This window comes from Callorhinchus milii, unplaced genomic scaffold (genome assembly GCF_018977255.1).
Source record: "Callorhinchus milii isolate IMCB2004 unplaced genomic scaffold, IMCB_Cmil_1.0 Scaffold12, whole genome shotgun sequence".
NCBI lineage: Eukaryota > Metazoa > Chordata > Chondrichthyes > Chimaeriformes > Callorhinchidae > Callorhinchus > Callorhinchus milii.
Window position 1 is genome coordinate 2088483 of NW_024704753.1, and position 23816 is coordinate 2112298.

The 23816-nt window shown below is 51.4% G+C and overlaps 1 protein-coding gene across 1 annotated transcript in view; it reads left to right on the forward strand.

Moving 5' to 3' along the window:
• Window positions 1–23816, forward strand: part of LOC103185046 (metabotropic glutamate receptor 7) — an 83532-nt gene that overhangs the window by 32258 nt on the left and 27458 nt on the right. Inside the window, exons 2-5 of the mRNA XM_042339587.1 lie at window positions 1013–1229; window positions 15537–15672; window positions 15969–16123; window positions 21031–21168. Of these exons, the coding sequence (XP_042195521.1) occupies window positions 1013–1229; window positions 15537–15672; window positions 15969–16123; window positions 21031–21168 (646 nt within the window). The remainder of the gene's footprint in view (window positions 1–1012; window positions 1230–15536; window positions 15673–15968; window positions 16124–21030; window positions 21169–23816) is intronic.

Sequence of the window (23816 nt, forward strand, 5' to 3'; positions counted from 1 at the left end):
AACGTCTTATACACATCCCGACGCGCTCCACCGGATATACTGTAAAGTGTAGTGACTGGGTATTTTGTAGGCCTGAAGAAGGCACAGTCACTACACTTGACCCCTAGCTCGGCGGCGCATCCTTGACTGTCCAGCTCTTTGGGACGTCCTCCCGATGCGAAAGGCGCTGCACAAATATAATTGGCGGTTGTGCTTTACAGTCAATCCCGCAGAGCGCTACTTTTGAACCCCAGGCTCTTTATTATTATTATTATAATTATTATCATTAGAATTATTAATCATTTTATGTCTTGACCGAAAAAGCGCCGCGTGCAAATCAGTTGCCCAGCCTTCAGCTCCCCTCTCGACTCTCTACCCCCCCTCCTCGCTCCCTCCTCCCCTCCCTTCCCTCCCCTCCCCTCACCCTGACCATTTAAAAGAAAGGGTTTAAATTACACCTGTCAAGCGCTTTCCACGAACAAATCGCGTTGCATTGCATGGGTCACATCACGCACCGTTTCATTGCACTGCAACCCTTTCCTGCTTATTTACTGGCCCGACTCAAGGCCGCACCGAGAGACAGCGGAACGAGAGGACACAGGGTCCGATTCCAGGGCGATTTCAGGGCAAACACTGGGAGGTTTAACTTTACCCACGGGGTGATTAATGAGCGGAACGGAGACGCGGCAGGAAGGGTGGTTGAGGTCAGGGACGGTGGCACTCGTTTGAGGAAAAAAAAGCAACTCGGCGTTTACAACAATAAGATTAATTATAATACAATAACCCTCGCATTTGACCCGGCGCCTCATCGCGTCTTCCAGACGTCTCAAAGCGCTTCACGGGCTACGCTGTAAAGTGAATCCACTGTACATTTTGCGGGCGAAACGCGGCAGCCGATTGCGCACGGCAGCGACCCCCACAAACAGCCATGGGTTGAGTGACCAAATTATTATTTTTGGGGGCTGAAGGGATCAATCCCCCCCCCACGCCCCCCCCACCAGCAACAACTACTTGCATTTCTCTCTCTCTCCAGATCCCACAAATCAGCTACGCCTCCACGGCCCCAGAATTGAGCGACAACGCCAGCTACTCCTTCTTCTCTCGGGTGGTGCCCCCGGACTCCTACCAGACCCAAGCGATGGTGGACATTGTCAAGGCCCTGGGGTGGAATTACGTCTCGACCCTCGCTTCCGAGGGCAGCTACGGGGAGAGCGGAGTCGAGGCCTTCGTACAGATGTCCAGGGAAGCCGGTGAGTGAAGCCGCGTGTCGCGAAAGCGACCAGAGGCGGTTTATCTCGCGTGCAGCAGGGAGTTTGAGGAACAGGATCCCGAGGGAGACGGTTGGAGCAGGAGATGTTGATAGGACATAGGGAGTAGGTGGGGGCGACCGGCAGGAAGGTGAACTAGACGGACCTTGGTCTTTTATTCGCCCAACCTTTCTTATGTCCTTATCTCTGGACATCTCCACGGCATCAACAAGCCGAGCCGTCAGTCGGTTTCATTCTCAGATTGAACTACGGATCCCCTTTGCCCGAGTAACAGAACGTTTAATCAGACTTTTTAGTTGGCCAAGCGTCAGCTCAGGATCCAGCAGAAAGTGGTAACGTCAAAGAAACTGTTGAGACACGCGAGAGAGGGGGAATTGGCGGAGAGCAGCTGGGGTGCTTTCTCCATTCATTTGGGAGTGGAATTTGCAAGTAGTCCTTAACGTGTTCCTTCTATCAATTAAGACGAGGACCGCCTTAAAAGAATACCGCAAAAAATTGACCTAATATTGCTTGTGTGTCTGTGTGTGTGTTTGTAGGGGTGTGTGTGTGTGTGTGTGTGTCGGTAGACGTGTGCGTGTGTGTGTGTGGGAGTTGGGGGTGTGTGTGTGTGGGGGGTGGGGGTGTGTGTGTGTGGGGGGTGGGGGACAGTGAAGTAAGGGCAATGCAATGCATATTCTTTGTGGCTAAATGTTTTTCAGCCCAACTACACAATGTGCGTTTTAGAAATTCGGTGCTTTAGACGCTTCGTATCACAAAATCTGTGAACCCAAATTCCCAGTGAAGGTGTGAGAGTATCGGGAGAGGGTGTATTTCACGTTTTCACCTTGAAAAAAGAAATGTTTTCCAAAAATAGCAGATCGCCGCGTGGGTTCATGCAAATGGTAATTTGCCTAAACTCCTCCGTTAAATGCTGGTATAATTAACTGCAAATAATGACTCTTATTTAATTTATTCAATTTATTTTGACTTATTTAAGTTCTGGTCGTGCAGAAAACTGTGTTTGGATTAATTATCCCAAACATTTCAAGACGATAGCATTGGGAGCATTTTGTTGTGTGGAACAAACAAGTCCATCTTTGAAAGAATTGATCTTTATATAATGTGATGTATATATATATATATATTAAATAATATACAAATGCATAAATATACCGTCAATTAATTTTGCAGTACATTCTGTGAAGTGCTTTGAGACGTCTCAAAGACATGGTATGGCGCTGTATCAAATGCAAGGATTATTATTATTATTAAATATATATATATATATCATAGAATTGCAGAATATTGCAGCACAGAAAGGAGGCCATTCGGCCCTTCGTGCCGGTGCCAGCTCTTTGGAAGAGCTGTCCAATCAGCCCCACTCCCCCGTTCTTTCCCCGGTATACATACAGTGTACACGTGTCTGTGTGTCTGCATATGTCTTTGTGTATGTGTGCGTGTTTTGTGCCTGTGTCTACATGTGTTTGTAGCTCCGTATGCAGGTCTGTATCTATAGCCTCACATATTTGGGGGGGTGTACGCCTGTGTGGTGTGTATGTGTAGTTCTGCAGCTTAGTGGTTAGGGCACTCACAATAATTTTGCTCCGTCCATGACTGTTTGCGGGGACCCCGCGGTGCGCAATTGGCTGCCGCGTTTCGCCCGCAAACCGTACGGTCACTCCACTCTACGGTACATTCTGCGAAGCGCTTTGAGGCGTCTCGAAGACGGGATAAGGCGCTGGATCAAAATGCAAGGATCATTATTACTATTATTATTATTGTGTGTGTGTGTGTGTGTGTTCACACCACATTACTTTTAAACCCAATTGAAGTTGAAACACCGAGGTTCCACTTTCCCGTCGCGAGATCTCAAATTAAGGCTCTGAAGCGAAACAAACCGAGTCCAATTAACACACCGCTGGTAATTGCTTCCAACCTCGACTCAAAAACCCACATTACGTGACACCCCCTTTGGGGAACAGTTCTGTATTTACAGTGTTTATAACAGGTTGTCCTGATTAAGTAGTTGCTTAAATAAGACCCGTCTGAAAGAAAGTTTCGATGTCTTTCGGAACTGGAACATTTCGGAAACGTGGATAAGTTCCGAGACTGGGGACTGTTAACACCCCCCCCCCCCCCCCCCGCGTACCCCTTTTAAGCGAGAGAAAGCAGGAGAGAGGGAGGGAGGGAGGGAGGGAGGGAGGGATGGGACAGGCTTGTCATTGACTGTTTCCAAGCGCATTTGTCACACGTGTGATAATTAGCACATCGCGTGTCTCGTTATTCCTTCTCCGCGCCCCCACCCCCCGCCCTTCTACCACCCACCCCCTCGTCCTCCTCCCTCCCCGTTTCAACAGAAAAAGACGGCATCTGGGTGGGTAACCGCAGCAACGGGTGGACCGAACACGAGGATTAGGAGTCCTAAAAGCTGCAGGGAATTAATTCGGGGAGTTTGCTTGAGAAGCTTTCCCCTCTCCTCTCCTCTCCTCTCCTCTCCTCTCCTCTCCTCTCCTCTCCTCTCCTCTCCTCTCCTCTCCTCTCCTCTTCCCCTCACCCCTGCACCCCCTCGGTCTCCTCTCCATCCCCTCACCCCCTCACCCCCTTGGGTCTCACAAAACACGCCTTGTTCCCTTCTCAACCAAATATCGAAGCATCCGAAACCTGAGGCCTTTAGCGGTGGGCGAGAAGAAATCTTTTGGCGGCTCGGGGTGATGTAATGAAGTCCCTCCACAGCCTCTTACACAAGAAAAATCAATAGTCATTGTTTGCTGCAGTGAATATCCTCAGTCTCGGAGCCTGAGAGCAACGGTGTGGTGTGGTGTGGTGTGGGTTCAAGTCCGACAACAACTTGCATTTATATAGCGCCCCTCAGGCAGGGTAAGCGTCCCAGGGTTTGACCCCCAACGTTTTGGGGTTTGAGCTCTCAGTCTCCAGCCGAGGGTGGTGGGAGGGAGGGGATCTGGGGGTGGGGGGGGGGGGCGGCAGAGAACACTCTTTGTCGAAGCTCGCTGTCCTTTGCAAGAGATAATAATAATAATACTAATAATAATAATCCTTGCCTTTGATATCCAACAGCAAATTACATTTATTTGTTTAGCGCCTTTCACGTTGGGAGGACGCCCCCAAGGCGCAGGACAGTTAGGGACTTGGACCAGATTGGATTTAGTGCCCTTCACCAAAGTTAAGACGTCCCCACAGAGCTCCACAGAATAGGTCGTAAAGTGCAGTGACTGTGTACTTTGCGGGTGAAACGCGGCAGACAGCCGCGTCCCCGCAAACAGTCGTGGTGGATTGAGTGACCGCATTTCTTTTTTTTAAACCGAGCTCCTCGTCTGTGCCTGTTCGGGCGGAACGTTAAAGGATCTCTCAGCGTCCTGGCCGATGACACCCTCCCCTCTCGCCCGCCCCGCCCCCTCCGCCCCCCCACCCCACCCCACCCCAGCCCGCCCAACCCCAGAAAAAATCCTTCAATTCGCTTCACGGCTGTTTGCGGGCCAATGCTGCTTGCAAATTGAATGTCCTACAAAATACACAGTCGCTCCAATTCACAGTAAAAAAAAATCAAATAAGCGATGCGCTTTGAGGCAGCTCGACATGGTGAGGCAATGTACCAAAAACGCCAGGATTATTACAATTATTTATCAAAGTGTGAGACGTGAAGAGGGAGCAAGCAGTGCCCCATTTCCTGAGGGAGAATTGAAGCTAACTCGTGAGTCGGTGTCGTAGACGGAGCCTTTAAACTTTATTGACATCATTGATTTTAATGGAAAGAACGTACACGACTCACTCAGCTGTCTACGAGCGAGAGAGAGAGAGAGCAAGAGAGAAAGAGAGAGCGCAAAAATTCTTGTCGAACTGATAAGAGAAAAGACAAATTAATTAATCTATTATTTGTGAAGGATCCAGCAATAAAAAGCACCTTAATGCTCGGTTATTCTCCTGTGAGAGAGAGTGTTAATTTGAATGCTATTTGTACACTCTACAAGCTGTGTTAACGGACAATGTAAATGACTTCTCCTTTCCGAGACAGGTCAAGATGTTTATTCAGAGAGTCCAGTCCTTTGGATAATTGCATCTCTCTCTCTCATTCTCTCAGTCTCTCTCTCTCTCTCTCTCGCTTTCTCGCTCCCAGAAATGTTCTTTTTCGGGGAGCGACTGGGTATTTTGTGGGCGAAACCCGGCAGCCAATCGCGCGCAGCAGCGTCCCCCACAAACAGCTGCGGGTTGAAGTGACCAATTTATTAGGGTTTTTCTTTTCCTTTTCTCGGGGGTTTATTATCAGTCTTGCGTGCGGAGTAAGGAAACTTGCCCAAGGTTTCGCCCTGGGCGGGAATCGAACCCAGGTCCTCTCGCTTACGAGGCGAGGGCTCTAACCACTGAGCTGCAGGACTCCACGAGGAATTGAGGCACATTAAGTGCGGAAGTTATCATTATTATCATTATCATTTTTATTATTATTCGCGCTCTGACTAATGGAGTAAAACTCGTGTAAATGGAGGCAGAGTGATGCCAAGTCCTACGAACTTAGAGGAAATAACAAACCGCTGGTGGTCGGTGAAAGACTAGATGTAACCTTGGGGTATCGCTGGCTGTAAATTAATGAAAGCAATTTGAGTGGTGGGATTACTGAGACACCCGAGGCTCATGTGCTGTTGTGCGTCAGCTAAGGTTAGCCTCAGTTCCTTTCACTGTTGCGCTCAGTAATTCTTTCTCACTCAAACCTTTCTCACCCTCTGCTGACTCCCACCTCCCCCTCACATTCACATATACACCTGCTCACTGTTGTGTGTGGTGGGGGTGGTGGGGGGTGGTGGTGTGGGGGGGGGGGGTTCTATGAATTATCCTCTAAGATGGCAGCATTTTATTTGATTGTGTTTTATTTGAATTGTGTTTTTTTTTCTCTCTCCCCACCACCGTCGCCCCCCTCCCGCCCCACACGCGTGGACCTTTCCCATCCAAGCCCGATCTTGTGATAATAATAATCCTGGCGTTTGATGCAGCGCCTCATCACGTCTTCGAGCCGTCCCAAAGCGCTTCACGGGACGCGCCGTAAAGTGAATCAACTGTATAGTTTGCGGGCGAAACGCGGCAGCCCATGTGAGAAAACAGCAGCGTCCCCGCAAACAGCCGCGGATTGAGTGACCAAATGATTGTCATTTTTTTTCAGAAGGGATTATTACTCCCGGACGGAGTAAGGAAACTTGCCTAAGGTTTCGTCCTGCCCGGGAATTGAACCCGGGTCCTCTCGCTTGCGAGGCGAGCGGTCTGTATGGGCAGGAAAGGAAAGAAATATTGACCAGAGGAGGTGCTGGCTGACCTGTGACTGATAGCAGCTAAATACTGAGTGTTTGATGGTTGTGTCTCTAACGATGTCACAGCCAAACATGCGAAGTGCCGACATTGTTAAAAGAACTTGGTCCTTGTACGTTGTGTTTATTCTTATGATTATTGATCCGAGGCTTTGACTCGTGTATAAGCACTTAGTAGTCATCTCTCGTCAACAGAGCTTGACAGGGGCAGAGAGGCGTGAAAAGTAATTTAGGCGCAAGAGGGAGATTATTATTAAATAATAATAATCCTCGCGTTGGATACACTGCCTCCAGCATCGAACGGCTCAAACTATTTCACACAGTTAACGTCGAGTGCAGTCGGTGACTGCGTATCTCGTAGGCGAAAGCGGCTGCCGCTTCGCTCACAGCGACACCTCGCAAACAGCCGTAAAATTAATGATGGATTATTATCTGGAGGATTGTCGGCCAGGACACCGAGAGCGAGAGAGAGAGAGAGAGAGAGAGAGGGGGAGAGAGGGGGAGAGAGAGATAGAGACACACCCTTTCTGTCTCCTCTTGTCCTCCAACAACACAGTGCTCCCCTCCCTCATTCCCGATCTGGCCGTTAATTACCCTCTGTGGGTACAGAAAAAAACATTCTGGTGCCCGTCCTGCGATTGCCCTCTTCACAACCTCCAAACCCTTGTCCCTCTTGTCCCGCTGCGTCGGTGCGTCCCAGAGTGTTGTTCTGGGTCTTATTTTTCCAATCCCGTTTAAACGTTGATACATTATTAAGAAGATCGCTTGCTCCCGCTTAGTTTTTTTTTGTGCGCGACTGGAGAATTATTCCAGTCTTAAAACGAAAGCTGAGTGATGGAGCCTTAATCACCTCTCTCTCTCTCTCTCTCTCGCTCTCGCTCTGTCTCTCTGCTAAGTGTCTTGCGCTCGTCACACACACACACGCTCGCGGATTCATCGCGTTTGGCTATTTCTTTTTTGTGCCGTTTTCAAGTGTCAGCTCGGATCAGTGGGTGGCACTCTCGCCTCTGGGGCAGGCGGTTGAGGGTTGCAGGCGTGCGACTGGATGTAAGCTCGCAGTCCAGGCTGACGACTTTCCCAATGCCCTCTTTGCCGGTCTCCCCGGCTCCACCAAGCGCGGGATCCAGCCGATCCCAAGCTCCGCCGCCCGCGCTGTGCCCCGTGCCCCCGTCACGCCAGTCCTCGCCGGGCTTCACCGGCTCCCTGGCACCTAACGGATCGGTTCAAGATCCTCTCACTCGTTTTCAAATCCCTTCATACCCTGGTGGCACCTCCCTACCTCTCCGACCTGCTTACCCCCCCCCCCCACCCAACCCCCAACCCCCAACCCCCCCCCCCGCCTCAGCTCGACTGGCTCCGACCTCCTGCATGTCCCTTGTGCCCTCCGCTCCTCCATCAGCGGTGTGTTGCTTTGCTGGAGACGCCACCTGGCTGGTCAGATGAACCTTAGCGACCAGCAGGAGGAGTCTCGCAGCTCAGGTGGTGAACGAGCTCGCCTCGCAAGCGAGAGGACCGGGGTTCGATTCCCGGCCAGGCCCAAACTTTAGGCAGGTTTTCTTACTCCACACGCCTCTGTTTATCTAATAATAATAATAATAATAATCCTTGCGTTTGAGTTAGCTCTTCCAAAGAGCCAGCACAGGCACGCTGGGCCTAATGGCCTCCTTGTGTGCTGTAATATTCTATGGTTCTATGATACGGCGCCTTATCACGTCTTCGAGACGTCTCAAAGCGCTTCACAGAATATACCGTAGAGTGAATTGACTGTACGTTTTGTGGGCGAAACGCGGCCGCCAATTACGCACAGTGGCGTCCCCACACAGCTAGCAGTAAGTAGGAACCCTAATCGATTGGCAGATTGCTTTTTGGGGGTAATTATTATGATTATTTTTACTATTATTATACGTTCCGCAAAGGCTGGTTGTGCTGCTCCCCATTTGTCTCTGACAACGAGACCAGGTGAGCAGGGAGCGAGCTGCCAGCACTGAGCTCCACCACCCCCATAGGAACTGGCAAGACTGTGACGTCAACGTGCAGATGATTTATTCAGCCTTTCGAATAACGCAGGAGCATTAAAGCAAACAGATGGGAATCTCTGAGTCTCGAGTTGAGCTGCTTACGTTGGACTTGAGTCTGACCGACCTCAAATCTAGCGGAGAGGAAATGAACGAGGCTTTCGCCGTCGAAGCCCTGTCTTTCCTTTCAGCCACTGCGCCCCGAAGCTGTGGAACTCTCTCCCTCGATTTCCCCCGCCTTGCCTTCCTCCCTCGCCTTCAACCATCTTCAGATCACACCCGAAGACCTTCCTCTTCAACTGTGCCTACCGTCACCTTCCCCTCTTCCCCCGGCTTGGCATCGACCTCCGCCATTGTTACGCGCTCCGAAGCGCTACCTCGCAAAATGCAAGATTATTACCCCCTGGAAAAGCGATCCGCCAATCGACTAACAACCGGGTTCCTACTTACTGCTGGGTAACCAGAGGCGGGGGTGTGTGTGTGTGTGGAGTAAGGACACATGCCTAAGGTTTCCCCCTCCCCCGGGGGATTGTAAGGAGAATACCCGAGGTGTATCTGTACGTGTGTTTGGTGCTGCTCCTTGCTTTCAGCCTGGCTGGCATCGAACCGCCCCAAGCCCGTCAGTGGACGCTGGCCAGTGTGTGCCTGGCAGCATCTCGGGTGCTGACGTCCGTCTGTGTCTCTCTCCCTCCAATCCCTTCGCACTTGCTCTTCGACCTACGGCGCCTACGGTCACCTCCCTCTCTCCCTCCCTCTTGGTTCGGGATCGGGTTCCGCCGCTGTTAAGCGTTCCGAGACGCCGTCCGTGTAAACGCGGGTCATTATTGCGTCCGCTCTCCGTGTCCTGACAGCAAACGTGGAGAAAGATCAGCCGCGAGGAAAAGGGCATCGATTACCCTAGACATTGAGGGACGGCCTTTAATAACACGCCTGCCTTGTCTCCTTTGCCTGATAATGTCTCTTCTCGCCTCCACCGCCCCCCCGTCCACTCCACGCTCCATTCAAATTGATGGCAGTAATTTCAAGGCAGCCCAGAGGCAAATTGGCCACCATCTACTGCACTGGATTGATGGTGTGGTCTTGTTAGCAAATATGGCGGATCATAGACTAGAACCACACTTGAGACTCTCTCTCTCTCTCTCCTTTTCCTTCTTTCTCTGTTTCTATCTCTCTTCCTCTCGTCCTTTCTCTCTCTCTTCCCTTCTCTCCCTCTCCGTGTCTGTCTTGTTCGCTCTCCTTTCCTCTCCGTCTCGCTCTCTCTTCCTTTCTCTTTCCTTTTCTCTCTCTTCTCTCTCTCTTTCAAGAAAGAGAGGCAGAGGCACAATGAGTTGAATGGCCTCCTTCTGTGCTATAAACGTCTTATGTTCTATGGTTTTCTCTCCGGTGGTAACAGTCGATCTCTGTGATGTGACTTTGACAAATGTCAGGAAAAATTGGCTTAGTGCTTGAGACAGCTTCTGTGTCAACGTATAAGAAACCGGGCAAATGATTCTCCACGTAGCGGTTTTTGCTTCTCTTCTTTCTCTGTCTCTCTCTCTCTCCTTCTTTCCATCTCTCCCTCTCTTCCTTTTCACTCCTTCTATTCCCCTCTCCTTTTCCCAATTGGCTGCCACGTTTCGCCCGCAAAATGTCCAGTCAATTCACTTTACAGTGTATCCTGTGAAGCGCTTTGAGGCGTCTCGAAGACGTGATAAGGCGCTGTATCAAATGCAAGAATTATTATTATTATTTCACCCTCCCTCCCTCCCCCTTTAATGTGAGTGATGTAGACAGCGATGTGCTGGCAATGATGAAGGATTGGGGACCCACCTGGGTGGGGTTGGGGTTGAGCTGTGCTGTGAGATGTGTTAATAACTATCCCAGCTGAGGGGGGAACAGTTCCATCGATTTCCCTCCGCACCACATTGAATTGGCTTCACATCACCTGCAACGATGCCTCACAGCAACAAAGGAATGGGACGTAGCATTAGACTCAAAGGATTCACCGGTGGGGTGGGGGGGGGGGGCGGCGTGGATCAGGGACAAGCTACGCAGAAAGGGAACAGGCGAACATTAGACCCACACTGACGGATCTGTGGCTTGGGTCACACTGCAGTCTGTGCCTAGAATATGCCCCGGGGGTCAGGGGGCGGAGGATAGAGGGTGGGTGTCTTGCCCACTGAATATACAGTCAACTCGCTTTGCGGTCAGTTCTGCGAAGCGCTTTAAAACGTCTCGAAGACGTGATAAGGCGCCAAATGCAAGGATTATTATTATTACATTCAGCCTCTCTGCCCTCAACCTTTGGAACTCCCATCCCACAATCCCTCCGCCTCACCCCCTCCCTCGCCTCCTTCAGAGAAAAGAATAATCCTCGGAATATCCTTGATAACAGCGCCTTTCGCATCAGGAAGACGTCTCAAAGCGCCTCACAGGGTTTGGACTGTAACGTGTAATATACCGAATACCTCAGGGGAACATGGCAGACATGTGTACCGGGCGACACCCGACAATTTATTTAGCGTTCCGTTTCTTTTTAGGCCACTCTTCAGTGACGGGGAGTGTAACATCAAAGCTCACCCCCAACCTGGTCCACAACGCAACACGAGATTTATCAGATATTTTTCTCGGATACATTAATCTCCGAGGTTCGCTTTGACGCCTGTAACCATTCCGATCTATTATGTTCACACTGGAACCAGTTGTCCTGATACCTGGCTGGCTTCATTGCCGGCAGCTTAACGGTTGCGGAGAGGAGGAACGAGCGAGAGATCTCACAGCGCTCCGGCCATGATCAATTAATTCATTGATTCATCAATGAGTCCATTAGTTAATGAATTAGTTAATTAATTACTCAGTCAATTAATTTGTCCAACCCTCAATAAATCAGGAGCCGGGCCAGGATCGTGGGCACTGCTGCAACACCCAGTTGTATGGAAGTGGTGGTGCGTGCGTGGTTGTGTATGTGCGTGAGTGTGTCTGTGAGTGTATGTGTGTGTGTGTGTGTGTCTTGTCTGTTGTCTGTGACTGCGTGGTGCATGTGTCTGTGAGTGTATGTCCATGAGTGTGTGGTATGTGTTTCCGTGTGTGTGTGTGTGTGTGTGTGTGCATGTGTCTTTGTGTGTGTGTGTGTCTGTGTGTGTGTGTGTGTATGCGTGTGTGTGTGTGAATCTGGTGTGCACGTGAATATGGTGTGTGTGTATAAAAATAATCACATCTCTGGCTTCTGTAGCCAGCTGAGAGCTCAGCAAACGCAGGCAGGGAAATAGATTTTTATTTTAAATAATTAAGATGAAATCTTGACTGATGTGGAGCTTGGTGTCTCCCTCTCTCTCTCTCTCTCTCTCTCTCGCGCTCACGTTTTACCACATGCGGAAAGAGGCCCAGAGACAAGGCAAGCTATGAGAGCAGAAGAAGTTGAGGGCAGAGGCCATACGATAACAACAACAACAACAACAACATCAACAGGCGTTTATACAGCCCCTTTCACTCAAGGTTACGTCTCGAATGCACGGATTGCACAAGATCACAAGAGACATTCTGGTCAAGATGAGCCTTTGACCCATTTGATCTCGTCTTTTTTTATTGAGAGATGATTTGGGTGGGCGGGCGGGTGGGGGTAATTGGGGGTTCAGCTGGGTGTCTGACACGCGCGGAAACCCATCACCGTGCTTAAAAGAGTATCCGAACCAAACTGAGAGACTCTACCCTTGCGCGAAGAGCGCGATATAAACGTTGTCATTGAAGGTCCCGTGCGCGTGTCCCACCTTACGCGTGGAAACTCCCGAGGCAGGAACTCGATAGAGGAGTTTAAGACGCCGGTTTAGAATACCTTTTGGGATCACGCGATCGTTTCGGATGAAGAAGGCTGTTCGGCCCGACCCCATCTCATCCTTTCGGAACACCCGCCCTACAGCGACCCCATCGCAGCATCGAACAGCTTTGTAAATCAGTCCCCGGTGTCCCAGCTTCACCCATGACGTGCAGTTGGATTCGGGTCTAAGCCAGACCGAGCGCTTTCCTCCCCGGGACAGATTGGGTGGAAGTTGGAGCGTGTGAGAAGCTCGGGTTTTGGGTAGATCGGTGAGAAAAAAAGCATGCAGTTTCCCAGTTTATAGTCTCCGCTTTGAAGTGCATCTGTGTACTTCATCACTGACAGCAAGCGAGAGACGGTAAGCACTGATAACACATGTGAATAGGAGCTGTCTGGGAGATGATCCGTTTTAAGCTGCATGTAGGTCAGAGACGGCGCAAGGGTTAAGCTGCCTCTTGATGGTGAGTTTCCAAAGACTGCGGAGATCACAGCTGGCAATCAGAAGGTGGCGCGCGCGAGTGTGTGTGTGCGCGCGCGTGTGCGTGTGTGTGTGCAAGTGTTTGTGTATGAGATCTTCTCCCCTCCGTTCCCCTGCCCCCCCCTCTGCTCAGCACCGCTTTCCGCTGTGCTCTGATTCTAAGGGGAACATCTTCTTGGTTTTTTTTCTTTCTCTGAGCCAAGCATTTTCTTTTAAGTTAATGTGCGTCGACTGCAGGAGTGAAAATGGGACACAGCCCGAGCTTCGGCGCAGATTAATGATGCCTGAAATAAACACGTCCCAATACGGACACCGAAACCACATGCGCTGCGCACTCTCCCAGCACTCCAGACAGATCTCCACGTCACCACCGAGTCGAGGGCGGGTGTTTACAGAGGCCTGCGATACACGATAAATATCCTGGCGTTTGATCCAGCGCCTTTCACGCGGGACGCACGTCTCAAAGCGCTTCACGGAATTGCACGAGAAAAATGTGGTGTTTTGCCAAACAAGAAAGTTAGAATCCTTGCGATTGACACAACGCCTCATCACGTCTTGGAGACGTCTCGAAGCGCTTCGCAGAATATACCGTAAAGCGTAGTGACTGTATATTTTGCGGGGGAAATGTGACAGCCGACTGCGCACAGCAGTGTCCCACAAAGAGTGACCAAATTGTCGTTATTTTTTTTGGAAGGGCTTATCCACCAATCGACTAACAACCGGGTTCCTACTTAACTGTTGGGTAAACAGAGGCGAGTGTGCGGAGGAAGGGAAGTTGCCTGAGGTTTTGCCCTATCGTGATTCGAACCCAGTGCCTCTCGCTCGCGGGGCGAGCTCTCAAACGTGAGGGGCAATCAGCTTTTTTTCAGGCCCGACCACAATCCCCCCACCCCTCTCCTGATTGCTCAACATCTGTCCTGTTATTAGGACACCCCCCACCCCCCCAACCTTGCGTCCCACATCACAGACACCACCCCCCACCCCCCACCCCCCACCCCCCAAGCCCATAGCGGCTGCAAGTCAGAAGTTCTGAGAAATGTTGAGCTGCGCGGATAGCAGTCAAGCGAGAGACATTGACCAGGGAGGGGGGAGGTGGGGGGGGACGTCGGGTGGTTGATGGCGAGGTGGAGGGTAGAGGAAAAAGCTGCTGTGGTTTCATTTTCATCTCTGATATTTCCCATCATGTCAGCACATTCCTCCAGGCTCAGGAGATTGGATGTCAGATTTCTTAGGTTATGGGCAGAACGAAAGTCGAGTATTTTTTTGGGAGCAAACTCGGCCAAATCTCAGCGGAGGAGATTGTGAGTTCAGCTCAGTCTCTCCAGTCGAGAACCTGGTGCATTGTTCGACGCGGATACAGAGAATTATGGCAGTGCAACCCTCGATACAGCATCTTAACGTGTCGAGAGGATGGATGTCCCAAAGCGCCCGAAACAGCGTCTGAATTTCTAGGTGAACCGAGAATTGTAGTTGGCCTTTGAGGGAGTGGGGGTGGGGGAGGGGAGGTGGGGAGCCGTGAGCAAATTGGCCGCCTACAAAATACACAGTCGCTGCCACGAGTCCGTGTGGGAGGGGTGGTGGGAGCCCAATGAAGGACGTGGGGAAGGAAGGGAGAGATGACTGAAAGGGCGATTAGAGGAGCATCTTGAGATGGGCCTTGAACAGTGGAGGAGAGTGAGGGAGGGAGGGAGTTGGAGGGACTCCAGGATGGAGTTCCATCGGGAGCGGGATGTGTAGGTGGGTGAATGGCTGAACGCCCGGCCTCCCACGGTGAACTCCCAATTCCCTGCGGAGCGCTTTGGAGAGAGACGTTGCGGGCTGAAGGGAAGGCAATAAGGAAAGGTCAGAGACTGACAAGTGTCCCTCTCAGACGGTGATCGTCTGTCAGGAGGACTCAGCCTCTGGGTGACAAGCCGTTTGATTAGTTCTACTCACGTAAGGGGCATTAGCGGGTGCAGCAGCATCTTAACAAAGAAGCGAGGACATGTGCGATCGATGCCACACATTGATCCTGCCCATCAGCCTCTGTTTAGCAGCCGCCTTAATTACCAGCTTCGAGGGTAATGACTGAGATTAGTGGGACATGAGAAGGTCACGGTTGGGCAGGGAGCAGGGCTCGCCATCACATTTTGGAGCAGAAACAGAAGTGGCTGGGAACGCTCAGCGGGTCAGGCAGCATCTATGGAGAGAGGAAACGCGAGTCAACGCAATTTGGGTCGCTCTCTGAAGCTAATCTCGCGCCGTCTGCGTGAGAGCAATTCCCCGTTCGACTTCCCGTCCTGAGCCGTTTAATCGTAATGATAATGATGATGAGAATAATCGTCATTCTGGGGTTTGACGATAGCGCCTTATCACGTCGGGAAGGACGTCTCAAAGCGCTTCACAGGATTTACAGCGAAATGGAACGTATTTGTACACAGCCAAGCACTCCGGGACGCTGTGTAAATGCAAGCTGTTGTTGTTGTTGTTGCTGTTGTTGTTGTGGGCAGACGCGGCAGGAAACTAATTGATCAAATGAAATTCTAATTCTGACCAAGTGACGTGTTGTTATTTCGTAAAAGAGACAAAAGCTTTCGGTGACGTGATTTGATGGGATGTGGACTTTACTCACGGTTACGTTTCTCCCCCCACCCTCCCCGCCCCCGCCCCCACCCCCTCTCCGCCCCTCCTGCCCGGCCTCCCCCCCCCCCCGCCCCCCCCGCCCGCCCCCGACAGGTGGGATCTGCATTGCTCAGGTTCTGAAGATCCCGACCGACCCGAAAAGGGTCGATTACGATCGGATCATCAAACGCCTCCTCGACACGTCCAACGTCCGCGGCGTGGTGATCTTCGCCAACGAAGATGACATCAGGTAAGAGAATCCGCTCACTCGGGTCCCCTCTGCGCCCCGTCTTGGCCTCGTCACCCCTCCTACCCCCAACCCTCCCGGCCCTCCACCCCCTCCCGATCCCAACCCACGCACCGTCCGCCCCCCACCCCACCCCCACCAAGTCCAAATCCCTGACTGTCCAGCGCCTTGGGACCTCCTCCCAACACGAAAGGCGCCGTGTAAAATGTCATGCATTACTGTTGTTGTGTAGAGACCGAGGCTCCTCTGGCTGAGGGTCTGTGTGTTTGCTCTCTTCCCCCTCAACCATCCCCCCCCAGACAGGTGCTGGCAGCATCCAGCAGAGCCAACAAGGCGGGGCACTTTGTGTGGGTGGCCTCCGACAGCTGGGGCTCTAAGAGCTCTCCGGTGAAACAGCAGAGCGACGTGGCAGAGGGCGCCGTGACCATCCTGCCCAAGAGGGCCTCGGTGGAAGGTAAGAGCTCGGCTCAGCTTATAATAATAAGAATAATAATCCTAATAATCCTTGTATTTGATACGGCGCCTCATCACGTCTTCTCGACGTCTCAAAGCGCTTCACAGAATATACTGTTAAGTGAATTGACTGTATATTTGTGGGCCAAACTCGGCAGCCAATTGCGCACAGCAGCGTTCCCCCCACAAACAGTCGGGGGATTAAGTGACCAATTTATTATTATTATTTTTTTTTGAAGGGATTATCACCCCCGCCATCCCCTCTCCCGGAAAAGCCACCCGCCAGTCGGCTAACAACCGGGTTCCTACTTACTGCTCGGTAAACAGAGGCCTTCTCCATCGATGCCTTCACTTCAGAACCTGACGAGATTTCAAGGAAGTCACATCTGAGCCCTTAGTTGTCACGGGCAGAGAGATGGCGAAGGCGTACATGTTTTGGAACAAAGCGACAGTTTTCCTCCCTCTCCCCCTCTCTCTCTCTGTCAGGCTGATTGACTCACTTTTTGATGAGCTATTGCCGGTAACTTGCTCCACTTGGTTTGACAATTGATGCGGTTTGCCCGCCTGCCTTCTGTGTAAAAGCTTCTGTCCCAGTGCCCGCGACTGATTCAGATATCCCAGATCTGAGACGCCATCAAAATTCTTGGCAATGGAACAGACACTTTGGCAACAGAGCACTACGGCCATTCTAGTGGTTGTGGAGTCCCGTAGCTCAGTGGTGAGATCACTTGCTTCCACAGACGAGAGACTTGGGTTCGATTCCCGGCAGAGCGAAACCTTGGCCAAATTTCCTTGCTCCACCCCCCCCCCACCCCGATAACAAACCTTCAAGGAAAAATATAATGATAAGTTGGTCACTCAGTCCACGACTGTCTGTGGGGCGCTGCTGTGCGCAATCGGCTGCCGCGTTTCGCCCACAAATACGCAGTCAATTCACTTTACAGTGTACCCTGTGAAGCGCTTTGAGACGTCTCAAAGACGTGTTAAGGCGCTGTATCAAATGCGAGGATTATTATTATTTTTTCCTATAGTGTCCCGCGTTGTAGTTCACAATAATTAAAGCAGATGTTCCTACACGATATCCCTCAGCGGCGCTAACGTTCCGTAAGGTCTCAATATCATTTCCTGTATTCGAACGCGCGCAACAACGTCAGTTCCTGCATTCGAATGCTCACAATGAGGTCATTTCCTGAACTCAAAGGCTCGCAGTGAGGTCCTCTGCAGCTGTAGCGCCGCGAGAGCCTTCTCGAAGCATCGGGAGGAGGTTGCACCTCAGCGCGATGCTAGCAATTCCCCTGTCAAGAGGTTTGCATAGGAACCCGGCTCATTATCGCCGAAAAGAGAAGGTGGAACGGAACCAGGAGCCTGTCACTGTCACGGTCACAAGGGGAGCATCACACGCTGAAAGGCACAGCGATAAAAATAACCACAAGTGCGTAGCACACCAGAAGCGTAACGAGCAGAGAGGCCGGCTGTGAGGAGTTTGCCCTCGAAAGTGCTGCCAGCCGGGAGCGGGTGGAAATCTTAACTGCTTCGCGTGGTACCAAACGTGATTTTTGAAACGCTCGCCTCTCCCCGGGAGCGTAGCATCTCCGACCGCGGCCCGGCAACGGACTGCGTTCAGCAGCTCTTCGTCGCACGCTGCTTTGTATTCAGGATCTGTCGGGCCAATCTCCCGAGACGCCAGGGGAGATGTTTCACACATTGAAATGAGCTCCTTTTCTGTGAATGAGACCAAATATTTGCATGTCTCCTTATCAGCGAATGCTCGTCGCGCTCGCTCGAGTGCTGTCTTGTGATTTCCCCCTTGTCAGGTTCTGGCCTGTGGATTGACCACTGCTTAACCTTGACAGCGCAGGTGATTACCTGACTGACAGAAACACTTGTCGCCGGCTGAGGTTTGTCAAAACAGCTCTGTCTTTGTCTAGCGTCGCTCAAGGGATTGCACGAGACGTGTGGAACACAAGGAAATCCGATTCTTTAATCTTCCGTGCGCTTCTTCCCGTGACCTTATGTTTGAACAAAACCCCATTGGCTTCCTCAAGAAGAGAGAGCCCTGTTTCTTCAGTGATTGGTATCGTCGCCCTCACCCGCCGCTGCTCGAAACGCACTCGGCTCGTCCTGAAATTCCGCCCGATCTTTGCCCGTGTTTCAACGCTCACTGCTCATTCCCTGCATTTTTTTTTTACGCTCGCTGTGAAAGCGTTTCCTGCGTATCAGTGCTCAACGTGATGCCGTTTCCTGTATTTCGGTGCCCACTTCCAACGCCTGAAGCGCCAACCCGCTTTCCTCTCTCCATAGATGCCGCCTGACCCGCTGAGTGTTACCCTTACCCCGGGACAGTGCTACGCGCAATTGGCTGATGTATTTCGCCCACAAAGTACACAGTCAAGTGAATACACGCACACTTGACTGTATATTCTGTGAAGCGCTTTGAGACGACTCAACGACATGATTAGGGGCTACATCAAGTGCGAGGATTATTATTATTGTCATTATCATATCAAATGCAAAGATGGCCATTACCGAGCAGCTCCTTGACAGAGAATTGAGTCTGAGACGTCTCAAGCAGGCGAGTGGCGCTGAGGGAGTTAACATGTTAATGCAGGAAGGCATGTTGGCAGAGTGTGTGCTTCCTGGCAGTGAGAGTGACATTCTGCAGGATGCAGTTAATCTACTGGGGAAGGTGTGGACGAAATTGGGCACTGCTTGAGATTTTATGTCCTCTTCCATCACCTCCCTCCCTCCCTCCCTCCCTCCCCCACCAGGTTACTGCATTAGAAGTGGGGGGGGAGAAAGGCTCCATTGCGTTCAGCAATTGTAACAGAAAGCAACTCGACATTCGAGGGCTGTTAACGCACCTTCTGGAGAGCGACTGATCCGTGAAGTCTCACACAGCCTCTCAGTGTGGTTCAGCGCGCACTCAACTCCAGCCTGGAAGGAGCTGAGGTAACACAGGAATGAAAGTTCCCGCACAAGGGCAGCTGCTCCCCCTCAATCTGCCCTCTCACGTAGTCGCGCCTTAAGGAACGAACGAACAAACCAACAAACAAACAAACAAACTCCGCCAGTGTCCCTGGAAGGCCTTCTGCTCACCACGGTACCTTGTTTGGGCAGCGAGACTCTCTGCCATTTGTTCGTTGCCTTCTGTTTTGAAGCCCTTGAGAAAGATTTCGTGCCAATAGTTTAGTGAGATTTCAGACTCATCTGACAACTTACAGTAACAGCTCGGTTGTACATTTGGCATCTTGAGGACATCGCGTCAGGATTCACTGTACAGTGGAGTCAACTGCATCGCCACAAACATTTTATCGTGTGTACGCGCGGGTGGGGTTGGGTGTGGGGCGGGTGGTGGTGGTGGGGGTGGTGGGGGCTGGAATGTCGGCCAGGACACGGGGAGGGAGGGGAGAAGGTAATGAGACAAACAAGTGGGGAGCAAGTGAGAGAAGCACTTTGGGACATTCTCCTTATAAGTGTAAATTTGTGGAGTCCTGTAACCCAGTGGTTAGTGCGCTCGCCTCGCAAGCGAGAGGACCCGGGTTCGATTCCCAGCCAGAGCGAAACCTTAGGCAAGTGTCCTTACTCCACACGCCTCTGCTGACCAAGGAACCCGGTTGTTAGTGGATTGGCGGATCGCTTTCTGGGGGTAATAATCCTTTGAAACAAATACCAATAATAGTAATTTAGTCACTCCGCCCACGACTGTTTGTGGGGACGCCGCTGTGCGCAATCGGCTGCCGCGTTTCGTCCACAAAGTACACAGTCAATCGACTTCACAGTATGTTCTGTGAAGCGCTTTGAGACGCGATAAGGTTTTATATCAAACGAAAAGGATTATTGTTATTATTAAACAGTTGGGGTTCAGGGTGAGAGCGGCTTGACTTGGGCAATGGATCTCTGAACTCTGAACCCACAGCCGGACTTAATGGACCGTCCAAAGAGTGGCCGGACTATAGTGACGCATACTTGGTGACTGAAATCGAATAAGTCATCCAAAGATTGACAGATGGAATGAAACGCTGAGATCTGTGCTGTGACCCAGATGCTTACATGCCTGGTTGGGCTGTGTAGTACGTTGCTGAAACCGATACACTGATTTGTTTACATGGATGAATGACTTAATGTGTCACTCGCCTGATTATGACCTGAATGTTGTTGACAGCCTCGAGGTGGATGTCAGACACTTGGGTGGAGGTGGGGTGGGGGGGGGTGGGGCGAGGGAAGGAGGGAGGGATTAACGTGAACTGTCTCAGGCAAACAGAACATTGTCCCCATCTTCGACCGTGCTTTCAGTCATCTTTCGCCTCTCACACACCCTGTTCGGCTTGGATGCCCAGTCAGCAGCTTTGAAACGTCCTCTCGTCATCGCTGTTTGTATATTAATGTCAATCGTATTGCGTAAAACAACGTGGCTCAGTGGTAAGTGCACTCGCCTCGCGAGCGAGAGGATCTGGGTTCGATTCCTGGGCAAGGCAAAACCTTAGGCAAGTTTCCTTACTCCACACACCTCTGTTTACTCAGCAGTAAGTAGGAACCCAGTTGTTAGTCGACTGGTGAATCGCTTTCTGGGGGTAATAATCCCTGCGAATAAAAATAATAATTTGTTCGCTCGATCCCCGACTGTTTGTGGGGACGCTGCTGTGAGCAATCAGCTGCTGCGTTTCGCCCACAAAATACACAGTCAATTCACTTTAGAGTGATAAGGCGCTACATCAAATGCAAGGATTATTATTAATATGATTATTAAAGTGGCGCACCAGAGAGGAAATAAGACTGTAAAGGCTCGCTCTGTCCAGTGATGGTATAGAACCGCAGTGAAGACGTTATTTGAACTGAATGGAACCTAAATGCTTGGAGACGGCGAGATGCTCTGTGTAACGCTCGGGTGTGTTGTGCTTCCCACCGCAGGTTTTGACGAGTACTTCACCGGACGGACCCTGGAGAACAACCGCAGGAACGTCTGGTTTGCCGAGTTCTGGGAGGAGAATTTCGACTGCCAGGTCACCCGGACGGGATCCAAGAAAGACACGGCGAAAAAATGCACCGGTCAGTGTCTGCTTCTTGTCCTGTTCTCTCTTCAGGAACAACCTTTGGAACTCCATCCCATAGTCCCTTGGCTTCGCTCCCTCCCTCGCCTCCTTCAAGGCCTATCTCAAGACCCTTCCTCGTCTGTCACCCTCTTTACCCGCCTACCCTCCCTGTCCTCCACACCCCCCTCCTGATCCTAATCCCCAGCTCGGGCGCAAATCTTTCACCGTCCAGCGCCTTGGGATGTCCTCCCGACGTGAAAGGTGCTGTCTAAATGTCATTCGCGGTTGTTATCGCGCACCCACCCACCGCACTCTGCCTTCACCACCGAACCCACAGTCACTACACTTCACGGGAGCAGGTCAAGGCGAGCGCAGGAGTCTGGGAGCCGGGTGAGGAGATTAGTGGGGCGGGTGGAGGAGGTGGTGGGGTGCAGTCTGATCCAGCACAGAGCTAAAGGTGTCGGAAATTTATCACAGGTTTTGCTTCTTTCTGAATTTTGTCTCAGAAACGGCAGCTGCAAAAAAGACAATTGGTGCTGATCGATGGCTCAATTATGGTTGCAAACAATGTAAAATAACCTAAATGTCATTTAGGATACATGACTCGACACTAAGCAATTAGGTAAGGCATTTGTCAGGAACTCTCTGGCTTTGTACATATCAGTTGTTGAAGGTAAAAAGAGCCGGGAAAGTACTTAACAAGCGAAGGGTTGTACAAGCAACTCGAAGCACGAGGACTGTCGTGTTAATTAAATAATAACAATCACGGCTATGATACAGTGCCTCGCCACGCTGACAAGACTGTCTCAGGATCTTACTGTGAAGCGCAGTCATTGTGCGACTGCAAACGAACGGGGAGTGGTGGACAATTTGTCCCACAAACAGCCATGAAGTCAGTGACCTATTTTATTATCTGGGAAGGGGAGGGGTTGTCGGCCAGGACACCAGGAAAGAGAAACTCCCTTTCCCAGCCCCGTGCGATCCTTAACGTCCACCTAAACGACCATGGACGGGGATCTCAGTTTAGTTACTTATCCGAAGGGCAGCGCCTCTGACAATGCAAAGCTCCCACCCCACAGCTCTGCCCTGAGGTGGGTATCAGCCTCGACTGTGCGAGCTCAAAGTCCCAACGTGGGTGGGGGGGCTTGAACCCACAATCTTCTGACCCCCCCAAGTGGTGAGAGTGCCACCCACCGAGCCCGGCTGATACCTTGATGAATTAGCCGCATGTTCTCAAAGGCGTTGCCCAATGAATAAGGCCCCAAATTCCACCCGGTTTCAGGCAGCGAGATATAAGACGGCGCCAAATTGTGTGAAATTCTTAAATTCAGCCTTAATTGGGAGGCTCGTTGCTTCTTACGAACTTCGAGGGCGGGGGGGCGTTGGGGTGGGGGGGGGGGGGGGAAGGAGGGAGGAAGGGGAACAACAATCCGAATTGAAAGTGAAATCAAGATTCGTCAAGTGATAAGACCCTGTACCAAATACAAGGATTATTATTATTATGAATCAAAACACCGGCATTCCCGGTTTTTGGGAATCTCCTCGCTCTCCCACTCCCGGGCAGTGCCCTCCATCTCCCCCCCCCCCCCCACCCCCCCAGGCTGGAGGCAGAGCATCGAACATCCCGTGTATATTTTATGAAACGTAAATTGAAAACAGACGTTTCACAATTAGAAATCAATGGCTTTCCTGGGCTGAGCGATGGAGCCATTTACAGTCCTTTTTTTCCCCTTTACTGAGCGCTGCCGCACACCGCACGCGAATCCCACTCGCAGGATGCGCGTTGGCCATCCGCAGATCACGACCTGCGGACTCCTGTCGTGCATCGGTCAGCGCGCTCGCCTCGCAAGCGAGAGGAACCGGGGCCCGAGAGCGCCTCGAGACCATTCCAGACACAAACAGACGTTGCGACAAACGCGGGTGTTAAGTAGTATTAAGTAGCACGTGTCGAGCAGATATTAATAATAATCACTGCATCGGATGCAGCGGCTTATCACGTCGTCACACGGGATGACACACGGCAAAGTGACAATATTTTGTGCGTGTGAAACACGGCAGCCGAGGAGTGGGTGAGGGAGTGAGTGGGTGAGGGAGTGGGTGGGTGAGGGAGTGGGTGGGTGAGGGAGTGAGTGGGTAAGAGAGTGAGTGGGTGAGGGAGTCGGTGGGTGAGCGAGTGAGTGAGTGACCAGTTTTATTTGGGGGAAGGTTGGCCATGACTCCCGACATCCCAAACACGTGGCTTCTGACACCGATAAAGGCGGGAAGTGATGCGCTCCTGTGCCGGGAACACAGTCGCAGAGGCCGTCTTCAATAACCGCTCAGGCGACTGGGCCAAAGTGGCCTCGATATAAAGGTGGCCTCTGTGTCAGGGTTCCAGGGTGGTCGTTGGCAGGAGGTGGTTGCTGAATGGAGGTGGGGGCCTTGAACAGGATCGACAGTCTCGGGGCGTTAGGAAGTCAGGGCAACTAACTCTACCTGTATATTTCGGGCCAACCCAATTTTGCATGCGGAGCAGTACTGTGAGAACCTGGCACTTTGCTGGCAACGGAGTCATTTATGCTCATTAAGGACAGTTTTGTCATATTAAGCCTGCTGCTGCCAGGCTAACGAGACATAATGAAGCAGTACTAATGCCAACTGTTGTATCATGTTCTATTTATTTTT